Raw genomic sequence first — 12,864 nt, 5'->3', positions numbered from 1 at the left:
GGAAGCTCCCACACTCTGAGGGCTTTGAGAGCAGCGACCCAAACCGGGCCATGGCAGTGAACTCCACCAGACTCAACTGTGCCCGCAGTGAAGACATCAGGCCCCCATGGGCTGGAGATCATGACGCCACCCTTGCACTCGCATCTGAAGCACCAAACTGCGAGAAGCCCTCAGTCTAGGAAGCAAAGCTGGTGGACTGGGGGTCCCGGGGCTTGGAACGCTCGACAGGAGCGGGGCAGAGTGGCGGTCCAGCTGCTTTCAGGTGAATGTGCACCTGTCAGTCGAGACAGCCACGCCAAGTGAAGCGTTTGCCGGTGGAGAATGCAGCAATGGAAACAGTCACGTGTCAACCGACAAGTCCGGTTCAGTGCCCGGGTTACGAATGTCCCCCTCATTGGCAACTTGTACCTGGCTCTCCCTTCGAGGCAGGGGTGGTGAGACGTCGTCTCATGTACACCAGACGTGCTGTCGAGGGACCAGTCCCTGAGAAGAGGAGGACCCTTGAGGAGATGGATGGACACAGCGGCTGCGGCAATGGACTCAGGCATCGGGACGATTGGGAGGATGGCGGGGTGCCGGGCAGTGTTTCCCTCTTAGGACCCACTCGATGGTACCTCGCCATGGCAACATTTGCCGTCACTCTAAAAACCATGCCCACTCGCCACCACCATCGCTGTCACCTGCTGCCCAGACTGCGGTTAGCCTTTCCCTGCACTGAAACTCACCGCCATCCAGTCCATGCCAACACACAGCCACCCCAGAGGACAAAGCAGAATGGCCCTTGTGGGCTCCTAGGCTGTAGCTCTTCACGGGAGTAGAAAGCCTCATCTTTCTCCTGCAGGGAAGCTGGTGGTTTTGAATCGTGGTGGTGTTGAACGGATGACCCCACGGTGAGCAGCCCAGTGTATGACCCACTCCAAACACAGGGCTCCTTTCTTGCGCCAACTCAACCCAAACAAACCCCAACTCACTGCCAACACACCAATGATGATGCACCGTGACCCCGTAGGGCAGCTTGAACTTCCCCTGCGAGTTTCCGAGAAGGTAACTCATTACAGGAGCAGAAAATCCCCCATCTTTCTCTCAAGGAGCAGCTGGTGGGTTTGAACTGCTGACCCTGCAGTTAGCCGTCCCATGCATACCCACTACACACCAGGGCAACTTCCTTGCACTTAAACCAAACCAAACTCCTGCCTTAGAGTCGATGCCAACTCACAGCAACCCTTTAGGCCAGGGTAGAACTGCCTCGGTGGGTTCCTGAGACTGGCTCTTTCCGGGAGCAGAAAGCCTGTCTTTCTCCTGAGTCCGCACCAGTCAGGCTAAATGGGAATCGTATGCACCTGCTCCAGCATATCTGGAGATCTGATTTAACTTCTATGTCATCCACTCATAGTCCAGGACCACTTGCAATGCCCAGAAAGAGGAAGCGTTCTGTCACCATGGAGATGAACGGGGATGGAGACCTTTGTCACTTCAGCACCTGATTTCGTTTCCACTCTCTCCACCAGAGGAACTCAGTCTGAAGATGCCCCGCTTGCTGTTGAGTATAACTTTGTTGATACGGGGCACGGGAAGGAGTCCAGGGGTGCCGCTGGTGTTCCCGATGGGCTGCTAACCACACGGTACAACCCCCCCACCAGCTCCTCTGGGGAAAGGTGAGGCTTGCTGGCTCCCATAAAGCTGTGTGGCCTGGGAAGCCCTATTCACAGTGACTGGGAGCCTAGACCAACTCAAAGCAGTGGGTTTGACACGCTTAACGTACCCTTCCGTGCCCAAGATCGTGGATGAAGCAGGATCGTAGGCACTCTTAAAATCCAAGAAAATGAAACTCACCGAGAGCCGCTTCTGAGATGCCAGCAAGGACTTCCCGTGTTTGTCCCCAAACCCGTTCCCGAGTACACATGGAAATAATAGCTGCTGTAAATGGCCTGCTTTCCTTTCCTCCCTCTACTGTTTAGAAAAATACAGTCCAAAGTCAAATCTGCTCATTAGCCTAGAAATGAATACTTCTGCCTTACGTGAAAACGCTCTTTAAACATTTCCTAATAAAAAGTCTTAACTTTTTAATAGTTTTTGGAATGGGTCTTCAATATAAATAAATGCACCTGAATTTCAAACATTAAGGGACAAAAAGGGAACCCGATGGCGGACAGTTGTGCTCTGGTACGCAGGGCCTCGTCGCGAGTCGTCTGACGATGACAACTGGTCTTATTGGCCCTGCGCCTATCCACCACGGTCCTGCCCATCCCAGGAGGTCATCGCTCTTCCAAAACATTTTATTGTGTATCTTTCATCATGCGTGTGTTCTTTCGGATAAGCATAAAACAGCCAACTACATGGCTGGCAGTTGACCCCCTTCCCCCGACACTCCGCAAGAGAAAGATGCAGCTCTCTGCTCCCATAAGGAACCCTTAGGGGGCCACCCACGGGTAGCTACCAGAAGGTCAGCAGTTTGAACCCACCAGCCACTCTGAGAGTGAAAGATGAGGCTTTCTGCTCCTGCCCCAGCAATGCAAAGGGCAGTCCTACCCTGTCCGACAGGGTCCCTGGGAGTCAGACTCGCCTCGATGGCAGTGAGTTGGGCTTGGGTCTGCTCTCGTAAAGAGCTACAGCCTTGGAAATCCCATGCAGGGTTGCGGTGAGGCAGACTCGTGGGTTAAATGTCACTCCGCACACTGTGCCCTGCTTGGAAGACCCAGCGTGTCCTGCAACTGGGACTTGTGTCTGCTGTATGGTGCTCTGATGTCCCCCGGGACGCGGCAGTCAGCTCTTCACCGACACAACGGCGTCGGGGACACCTACCTTCACGCTTGTCTCCGTGAGGACCTGTGTGAAGAACTGCCCTGGGACATGCCGAGTGAAGTCCCTGGGTCCTAGGTGTGCCCACAGGTCCCGGGGGCAAGGAGCCTCTCTCTCCAAATGGGCTGCGCTTGTTCAGCTTCCCATCTGTGAGCCCCTCCTGGATCCCCACGCGCCCCCAGACACCTGCAGCCATCAGCTTCCCGAGCTGTGCCAAACCAACAGGCGATATGGTGACATCACACTAAGGTTTTAATACGAATTCCTCGGTATTTCTAATGATTTTAAGGCGCTTCATCCCTGTTTGCTTTGGGACCTTTCTCTTCTGTGAATGGCCCGTTCGTTTCGCTCCTGGGATTGTCGTCTGTCTTGCTGGTTTGCAGGAATTGGTTACATAGTAATCCCTAGTGGTTACACGTTGGGCTGTGAACCACAAGGGCAGCAGTTCAAAACCACTCTTCGCTCCACTGGAGAAAGACGAGGCTATGTAGTCCTGTCTCGGGAACCCACAGGGACAGTTCTCCCCTGACCTATAACGTCACTGAATTAGAATGGACACAATGGCACCGAGTTTGGTTTTATTGGTTTCAGACATTACAAATATTTCCTTATTCTTTAACCCTTGCCCTTGAACTCTGATTTGCATTTTCAGGTGTCAAACTAATCATTCTGCCTGAAGGCTGTGCTTGTGCCGTTTTTAAGACTTGCCCCTCACTCTCTCCCAGTTCACAGAGTTTCTCGGTGAACAAAACCCCTTCCTCTGGAAGCCCCAGCCTTCCATGGATGCTGGGAGACTGGTGCTGTTCATATGGACGTGGGGTGGTGTGAGGGAAACTAGCCCCTAACACATCATCACAGGGCCGGTAGGCTCAATTGTACAGCGATCGTAAGTAAAGATTAAAGTCACAGAGCATGAGAGATAGAAGAGAGATTGAAATAAAGGAGTCAGACACATACCATGGTAGCATGCTCACCTCAGCCTCACCTAGTGGTCCATATGGAGAGACTTATGGCTAGCCAAAGCTTATATATTCTCTGGGGACATGCAAGCCCGCTAATTACAGGTGAAGACATACGTCACAGGAAGGAGTTGTGCTATAGATAATACAGTAATGGGAGGGGGTGGTCTAGGGGTTCATATGCTATTGGAAGAGGAAATAAAGAGTACACATGTGACAAGATGGGCAGACCCTAGATTCAGGAATGGCAGCCTAACTTTGGATGTCACTGAGCAGGTTTGACCTGTTCTCTGGCTCACTATAGACCATTATCAGTAGGGTGTAAACCTCATCTACAGGGACCAGACTGATACAGGGACAAGCCTTTAGGGAGAAGTAGCCCATCTTCCTTAACAGCAGGGAGCGGGGCCTACCTGTGGTGGGGCCACACAGTAGTCTGGAAACTGACTGCCTTCAGGGAGGAAACTTGACAATCATTTATCATTAGCTGCAAGCAGTGTCCTAAGTCTAACACATATTTGGGGGAGACGACTTGGGAGAAATCTGTTTCCCACAGGGAAGGGGTGTCTGGTTCCAAACACCATCATGTCGATTCCAATGCACATGCACTGCAGAGGGTTTGCAAGGCTGGGGCCTTTCTGAAGGAGACCACCAGGCCTTTCTTCCAACTCGCCATCTTTCAGTGAGTTGCTGTGTTCTTAACTGTTTGCAATCACCCGGGGACTTCCTGCAGGAGGGAAGCTCTAAAAACAAAGAAGGCTAACTATGGTGGTTACATAATCTGTTGTCAAATTGAGACTTTCGAGTGAAGGGGTTGGGTTTACCTGTCAATCGGGTTGCAGCTTGATGACCTCATTTGGAGGCAGTAAAGAGATAAACAGCTCACTGGAGGTGGGACGCATGCTCACTCCCGCCGAGCCGTTTCTGAAGTCACATGAAGCTACCCTGATGCAGAGCCCCAGAGCTGAAGGAGCCATGTAGAGACCCCTGCCAGCGCTGAGATGCTTACAACGCCACTGGATCCACAAGACTTCCCACACAGTGGCCTGTGATCTTCCTGCATTCGGCGTCATTGCATGTGCTGCGCGAGTCTGAAGAGGACTTTATAGATTGGTATCGGACATATGGGCTAATATCCGACTTATGGACTTGATCTGGACTGGGCTGGGATTAGGATGTTTTCTCAATAATTAACTGCTCTTGTACATAAAGTTCTTTCTTATATATAACTGTCTGTGAGTTTTGTTTCTCTAGTCTGCCCAGACTAACACAGTAACTCTTCAGCCTAAACATCTCACTCAGCCCTCCTGGCCTTCCTGAGCCTGGGGAACTTGCTCTGCGGGGCTGCCAAGTGGTGGTGTCCGGGCAGATGGCTGAACCAGGCTGCTGTCACTGTCTCCTGGCACCGGCATGTTTCTTCATGGGAGCCAGTAGGAGACTGAATCAGATGGTGTTTGTGGCTCTGCCGACTCCCCAATCCCACCAGAAGGCAGTCATTTGAATGCTTACTGTGGAAATCCCTGCCTGCCTCACAAAGGTTTCTGACTTGGGGGCAGATGGTGTCCAGATGCTCGGGGAGCTCGCTCCCTGGTGGGTGAGAGGGCCGTCAGGAGGGGCTGGTGTGTTTGTTTCTTTTCTGGGAATCTTACCAGCTGCCGTGGGCATAGTCTCTGCGGAGGGGCACCTCCTCCTGGGCTGAGAAAGGGGCCATGTAGTCGGCGACTGCGCCCCCTGGTGCCCACTCTGGTCATGCCCAGAGAACACACGAGCTGTGAGGAGGCTGGGGAGTGGTAGTGGACACAGTGGGGAAGGGGCAGGTCCTAGGGGATGGCAGGCTTCCCAGTCCCCCGCAGTATGGCTATACTGTGACTCTCCCACTGGGCTTTTCCAAGATCTTTTGTCTTTCTTTCTGGGACCCATGATTGTAATTCCAGCCTGGGAGGGAGGGTGGGTGCGGGGCAGGTTACTGTTAGAGAACATTTGAGCCCTTGCATTGAGCTAAACTTTGTGGACAAGAGGACTTGCTTTCCTGCCTCTGTATACCTCCACCCCCGGCACACCGAGCCTATGACACAAGGTCTAGAACAGGGGGGACCCGTGGCCGAGAATTTTCCACACAAGTCCATAAACAGACAAGTTAATAAACACCTCCAGTTTATTCTCCCCCCAACTTCGGAAGCCAGCTCATTCATCTCACATATACACAGTATACAAATGGCCACCCAACAACGATGTCCACACACATCAGCACAAGTTCCGGTTTCGCTGCCAGGTGAAAACGTACCCAGCACGTTAGCTCTTTGTCATAACGTGAAAAATAGGAAGCGTACGTACCCCACACGGGTATTCGGACGAACACGGGGAATGGATGGTTTCACGGGGCAAGGTCAGTCGACCTCGGGCTTTTCTCGCTCTCAGTAAGCGAAGTCCACTGAGCAAAACAGAACTTTGGGGCCCGGCCCAGTGAGTACCATGTTTAAAGCGACCCCAGAGTCAGGTCGCATATGGGTCAAGGGCGATCCCTGGACCAAGCACAGGCTGGATGACTAGCATGGATTTGATCATTTGTACCCCTAAATAAGAAGGCGCTGGCGGGCAACGCTCTGCCATCGGCACGCACACGGCAGATGCTTCCCAAGGTCTCCAGTCCCCTGACAAGGAGCTGTCCCCACTGCTCCCAGGCGGGCCAAGCAGAGCTCGCCCCTTGGTCAGGGAAGGGGCCGGGTCCTCGCAGTAAAACTTGGCTCTCAAACACAATGGCGCCAAGGGCTCTAGGCCTGGGAGGAGGGAGGCAGGCCCAGGCGGAGGAAGGGAAGGTGAGCGACCTTCTGGAATGGAATGATGAGGCCGCTGACCTTGCTGTGTGGAGATCTGCTTCCAGGAAAACGCACCGCGGGAGGTTCTAGTGTCACATGGGTCGCTGCAGACTGATGGCTGTCAACAATGGGACCCTAATCCACCTGCCCCATAGGGTTTCCAAGCTTAGAGAGCTTTACAGAAGCGGAGAGCCTCACTTTCTCCCAGAGTGCCTGGCTGAGACTAGCCACTAGGGCTCCTTTCAACGTCATAAAACGCCTATTTTCAACAAGCCCAGGGGAATCTGAAGCTTACAGAAACCTTGGGCCCCCCCTCAGCACAACCGGCCCGGGAGCAGGTCAGGCTTAGCCCTGCTTCCCACGTGAAGACACAGAGGCCGATGGGCAGTGACCCTGACCACCCATCACACAGGACTGAGTCAAAGAGTTCAGGCACCTTCTGACAGGCTGACCAGAGTCAGTGCCCGTGTCTCCTGGGGGACACCGCTGCCCTCTCTCCTCCTGCCATCACCACCACCACCACAGAGAACCACAGGAAGGAGCGGGGCTCCGGAGGGACTGGTTGGATGTAAGCAGTGGTGGAGAAGGGATTTGCTGGGCATAACCGGGTGCCAGAAACACTCCTACCTCTGCCCGGTCCCCTGTGAGCTGCCGGGGCAAACAGCAAGGCCTCGTAAGGCCACCTTACAATGAGCAGTCGCCTGCACGGAGGAACAGTAACAGCAGCCCCAGCTAAAGGTCTAGCAGGCAGCCCACGGGCCAGGGGGCAGCTGCCTCCCAGCAGCCAGAGTCCAGCCCTGCCTCCCACCTGACCGCTACTTCCTGGGCCCCAAAAGCCAGCCTTGCTGCCAGATGACATCCTCCCCCTGACAGGTGCACACCAGGAGATCTCCACCCCACCCCTAGCCTATCACCTGCAACACAAGGAGGTTTTACCATGCCCCACCCACCACCACCAGGTCGTTCCCCACCGTCCTTGGGGCTGGAGCATGTGGAACAGAGGTGGGGAGGTAGGGGAGACCTGGGGCACAGGGGCACCTAGGAGAGAAGCGAATCCCACTGGGGGCTGGGAGAAGAGGTGAAGGCATGTGTGCAGCCCAGTGCTCCACCTGTGCTCACACCCTGTGCCCACCTCTGGAAAAGCCCCAAAGTGCTGGGCCCTGAGTCGCCAGGTGCAAGTCTCAGGTTAACAGGAGGGCACACCCGATAACTGGCTCACACTCCTCCCTCCACAGCACTGAGGGCCACGGCCTCAGGTGTGGCCCTGTGGTCTCAGGCACCCAGGACGGGCCCTGCCACTGTAAGGCTGGCCTGGGGACTAGAGATCGTGTGTGCCCCCTGAGGATGGGAAACGCTGGGAGTGGGCTGGCTGGAAAAGGCTGCGCTGGGCCAGAGCTGAACCCCACCAATGGGGAGTACAAGAGGGATGCCGACGTGCATGCTCTGGATAGTGCAGCAGTGGACACCACAAGGCACTTGGGGGGTTTATTTTCAACATGATTTTATTCCCAGATCTGGCCCTGAGGGCAGGTGGCACTCGCGCCCTCCCCACCCCCCTTCCAGAAAGTGGAGGGGCTAGAATAGCAAGAGCCAGGGGCGGGCGGCTTTGCAACATTGAGAATGGGGGCTCCAAGCCCCCAAGTCTAGACCAAGTCCCTCATGCACCTGGGATTCCCTTGGGCCAAGTCTTTAAGATGTCTCCCTCATCACTGGTCTCTTCCTCTGCTTGGTTGGGGTCCCTCCCGTCTATCAGGGTTGAGGTTGAACAAGGTGTTTGCAGACCTCATGTGGTACTTTTTCTAACACAGAGTGTTTCCTTTGACAAAAAGGATTCTCACACATCCAACAGAGTTGTCAGTGAATGGAATCTCAATTAGCCTCGGGGCCTCCGTCGGGGCAGGAAGTGGTCTGCTCTTTATAGCTGGCTGAACGTGGATGGAGGAGTCTGGTCCCAGAGCACCGGGGCTCCTGGGCCAGCCCAGCAAAACCAACACCACACGGGCCTGAGAGGAAAATGACCCTGTTCTTTTGTAAAAGCTGTTCTGGTCAAGCTTTTTAAATAGGATGTCCCATTTGGGGAGAATTATTCTGTGTGTGTGAGTACTTCCAATTTAAAAGGGCTTGTTGTTATCTTTGGATTCTCTATTCAATTTACCACGGAGCAAAATTACCTCCCAGAAGGACTTCAAATTCACCTGCGGCAGAAAATTACACAAATGTGAAACCAACGGAGATGTTCACACCTGAGGATGCAGCCCATCTAAGCTCCGTGCGGAGACACTGCCCGTGTGATTGAAAATAGACTGTTTTATCATAAGGAGGTAAAATTACGATGGCCATGCTCTCCCAACACAGTCGTGTGTGTGTGTGTGTGTGTAGGGTGGTGTGTGTGTGTGTGTGTGTAGGGTGGTGTGTGTGTGTGTAGGGTGGTGTGTGTGTGTGTGTAGGGTGGTGTGTGTGTGTGTAGGGTGGTGTGCGTGTGTGTGTGTAGGGTGGTGTGCGTGTGTGTGTAGGGTGGTGTGTGTGTGTAGGGTGGTGTGTGTGTGTGTGTGTGTAGGGTGGTGTGTGTGTGTGTGTAGGGTGGTGTGTGTGTGTGTAGGGTGTTGTGTGTGTGTAGGGTGGTGTGTGTGTGTGTGTAGGGTGGTGTGTGTGTGTGTGTAGGGTGGTGTGTGTGTTTGTAGGGTGGTGTGTGTGTGTAGGGTGGTGTGTGTGTGTGTGTAGGGTGGTGTATGTGTGTGTGTGTAGGGTGGTGTGTGTGTGTAGGGTGGTGTGTGTGTGTGTGTGTTAATAGCAGAGCAGGAGTGTGTGTGTGTGTGTGTGCGTGCGTGTGTGCATGTGTGAACAGCAGAGCAGGAAGGCAATGGCAATACCCCAGCAGGAAAAAGTCAAGTACAACCACACATCCCACAGCTCCGCTCCTGCTTTCCCCACCAACTCAAGAGCTCTTTGCAATGGTTTTCTTCAACTTTTGAGGAACTAGCAAACTAAGATGTTTTCCTTTATGTATTGACACCACAATGTAACTCAACCCAATGTATCCCGTGCAATAGTGGTAGAGCGATTCAGATTCCGCACTTCCCCGGAGTTGAATCCGAAGGACACACTCCTGAAAGGGGACCCACGTAGCGGGCAGACCAGGCTGAGCGGTCTGGAGCCCCGAGGGGCCTTGTTCAGGTGCCCGCCCATCTTGGAAGGCAGGTTGTGACAAGAAAGAAAAGCAACTTCCGGAGCACAAGGTTCCAGACGCTGCTCTAAAACTGAAGCAATGAAATGTGAACACCTGTTGCATCCTGACTCATGATTTCTTTAAAAAGCAGCAGCCCTTGATTTAATTAGGGTGACTGGCAAAGGCTGTGCAAAGAGGGATCATTAATTCGGGCAGCCTCTGGGCACAGGGCCCGGGGTTAGTATTCACCATCGTGGAATGACCCAGGCCCTCGGCCACGGGCAGAGTCGGTGCGTGCGTGCACGCTCCTGGGCTGGCGTCCACTCCCATTCCCACTCCTGTGTGGCCAACTGCAAGGAATTTGCAAAAAAACTCCTGCTCATCCTTATAATTTTATGACCCAGCAGAGCTAGTTCCTCAATTCATTTTTCACCCGCTCCCTAGTGAAATTAATTCTTAAGCTTTCACATACACCCTACAAGTAAATACCAAACATGTCCATCCCCACTATCTTTAATACGCATTCCAGCCACCACAGAAGGCTGGGTGCGAATTCAGGAAACTGCGCTGAAATCTCACAGCCGCTTCCCCAGCTCCATTTGTCCTCGACCTACACGAAGGAACGTTCAATTTATATTCAAAATAGATTTAAATATTCCAAAGAGCACATACTGGACGGAAGTTACCCCCAGAATGTAAAAAAAATCCACCTACCTTCTATTTACAAACCACAATGGTTGGGTCTTTAGGTCCCCCTGTACTGGCCTTCTTTTAAAACACAAATCAGCCACATCTCAACTGAGGAGCTGGCTCGGGATCCTGGTGTGAGGGGACAACTGCCAATTACCAATCCGAGTGAAATCGAACCCAGTGGTTTATTGCATCGGTCCCTGTCAAAGGCCGAAAGGATTCCCACGTGCTCTTCCTGCCACGCTCTCCCTGCGGGGTCCAGGCCCTGGCCGCTCAAGTCCTGTGTGGGCCTCGGCTCTGCACGCACTGAACCGGGGCTGCGGGGCAGGGCCTCCTTCAGCCCCATCCTCGCTCCCGGCCCTTGCCTGGGAGTGACAAAGCGAGGAAGTAGGAAGGGGGACGGCTGATCTCCCCAAGGAGTTCCGGGGGTCCCTGCGCCCGTGGCGGCATCCTCATCGGAGGCCTCACACTCCGCAGTCAGCGTGCTTCTCCTGCAGCTGCCTGGTCAGTATCTGGTGCGAGGACAGAAGCGCCACCCCGACGTGGAAGAGGATCTGCCAGAGGGTCCTCAGCCCGTGCAGGTACAGGTTGCCCAGGCAGATGGAGAGCAGCAGCAGCAGCACCTTCGCCGTGCGGGTCGGACTGTAGAACAGGTACAGGTAACACTGAAAGTACACCCGGGACGGAGCCCATCAGAGGTGGTCAGGCAGGGCGCCCCCAACCCTCGGGGCAGGCGCGAGACTTCCTGACCACATCCACCACCCAGTGCCAGTCTCTGCTCAGGGCACCAGGGACGGAGCCCATCAGAGGTGGTCAGGCAGGGCGCCTCCCACCCTCGGGGCAGGTGTGAGACTTTCCGCCCACACCCGCCACCCAGTGCCAGTCTCTGGGCCCCCTGGAGGGGTGGCTGTGGGTCACTGGACAAGACACAGCTGGAGGCCTGGAAGAGGAAGCAGGGGACCCCACTCTCACACAGGCGAGAATGCCCAGGCTGTGGGTGAGGGGCGGGCAGCCGGGCCCGGGAAGGGGCTCACAGAAGGTGCATGACTTGGGTGTCTGTGTGTAGGGCGATCCCAGAGGTGGGGGGGGCGGGTAGTGGTGGCTGCTAACCTACCCAGGTTAGTGCTTGGCTAACCTACCCAGCAGCCACGTAAGACAAAGGCCTTGGAGATGGGCTTTCTGAGACGATTACAGCCTAGAAAGCCCGATGGGCGGTTCTACCAGTACGGTGTGCGTGTATGTGCGTGCATGTGTGCGCAAGCGCGGCTATGAGTCGGAATCAGCACCGTGGCACACAACCATCCACAGCAAAAGATCAACAGCACACCGAACGGGGAAAGGTGTGGATGGCACAAAGGTTAGAGAGGTGAGATTCCTGCAGCCCTACGTTTCTTAAGATGCACAGGGGAACTCCCATGGGCCACCCCGAGGGTATGGGAGCCTCGCCTTCTCCAAAGGAGCAAACTGCCCATCTTCAGGGGACACTGTCGGCCATCCTTGAGAACCAACGGCCCTGGGACATACCCTTCCTTGGTCTTGGTTATTTGTGGATTCTGTATCTGCAAAGTTACCTACACGCACACACACACACGTATTTGTGAGCCCAGCAAGTCAATGCTCATGTCACTTCTGGGGTCATTTGGGGACGGGCTGCACAGAGGGGCATGCCCATTCCCAGCTGAGGTTGAACAAGGAGACCCTCTGTCTTGTCTCAGTTCTCATGAACAAGTGTCCTTTCAGCAGTCTGTTAAATGCCACGTTTTCCACATTTTTGTTGGTAATTCCACTGTTGAAAACGGGCCCCACACATAGACCTGAAAGGCTGCCCGAGGGTCCTAAGGGTGTGATGGCCGATGCTACAAGCTTCGTTCAGGCATGAGTTACAGTACCGTGGGCTATCAGCTCACCATTTATTAATGAATCAACAGGACAAAAAAACCAACCAACCAACCCCCAGCCATCGAGTCAATTCAGAGGATTCAAAAGATGGGCTCTATCCCACTCATTGAGGATAAAGGTTATTTGAAAACAACTAATCACCGAAAACTTGCAGCTAATGTTCTCATTTCTGTTTCATTTCCCGAGGGCAGACTTAATGCAGAGGGTATCACTATTAAAACAGCAACATTTCCACGGGACCTAGTCTGGTGCTGAAGCATGCACATACGCACGGGACACTCCTTCCCGTACTTGGCGCTCGGGCCACCCCTGCCTCATCCTAGCCAGAACCAGGCCAATCCCCACAACAGTCTCGTCTCATTCACTTTCCTTATGAAAAGCCAAAGTCCAAAGCCACTGCTATCAAGTCAATTCCAACAGTAGCCAGCCCACAGGGCCAAGTACAACTGCCCTCATGTGTTTCCGAGACCATGAAGCCGCTTTCTCCCACGGAAACAGCTGGTGGGCTTGAAGCACCGCTCTTGCAGTTAGCAAC

At 54.1% G+C, this 12,864-nt stretch overlaps 1 protein-coding gene across 1 annotated transcript in view; it reads right to left on the bottom strand.

The window, feature by feature from the left end:
* Positions 1-5,800: 5,800 nt before the first annotated feature.
* The window catches only part of SEC22C (SEC22 homolog C, vesicle trafficking protein), a 34,867-nt gene continuing 27,803 nt past the window's right edge, over positions 5,801-12,864 (bottom strand). Inside the window, exon 7 of the mRNA XM_075556000.1 lies at positions 5,801-11,095. Coding sequence (XP_075412115.1) covers positions 10,895-11,095 — 201 coding nt within the window. The 3' untranslated portion in view covers positions 5,801-10,894. The remainder of the gene's footprint in view (positions 11,096-12,864) is intronic.

Source organism: Tenrec ecaudatus, chromosome 8 (genome assembly GCF_050624435.1).
Source record: "Tenrec ecaudatus isolate mTenEca1 chromosome 8, mTenEca1.hap1, whole genome shotgun sequence".
Classification (NCBI taxonomy): domain Eukaryota; kingdom Metazoa; phylum Chordata; class Mammalia; order Afrosoricida; family Tenrecidae; genus Tenrec; species Tenrec ecaudatus.
This window is presented reverse-complemented; position numbering and strand designations above follow the sequence as displayed.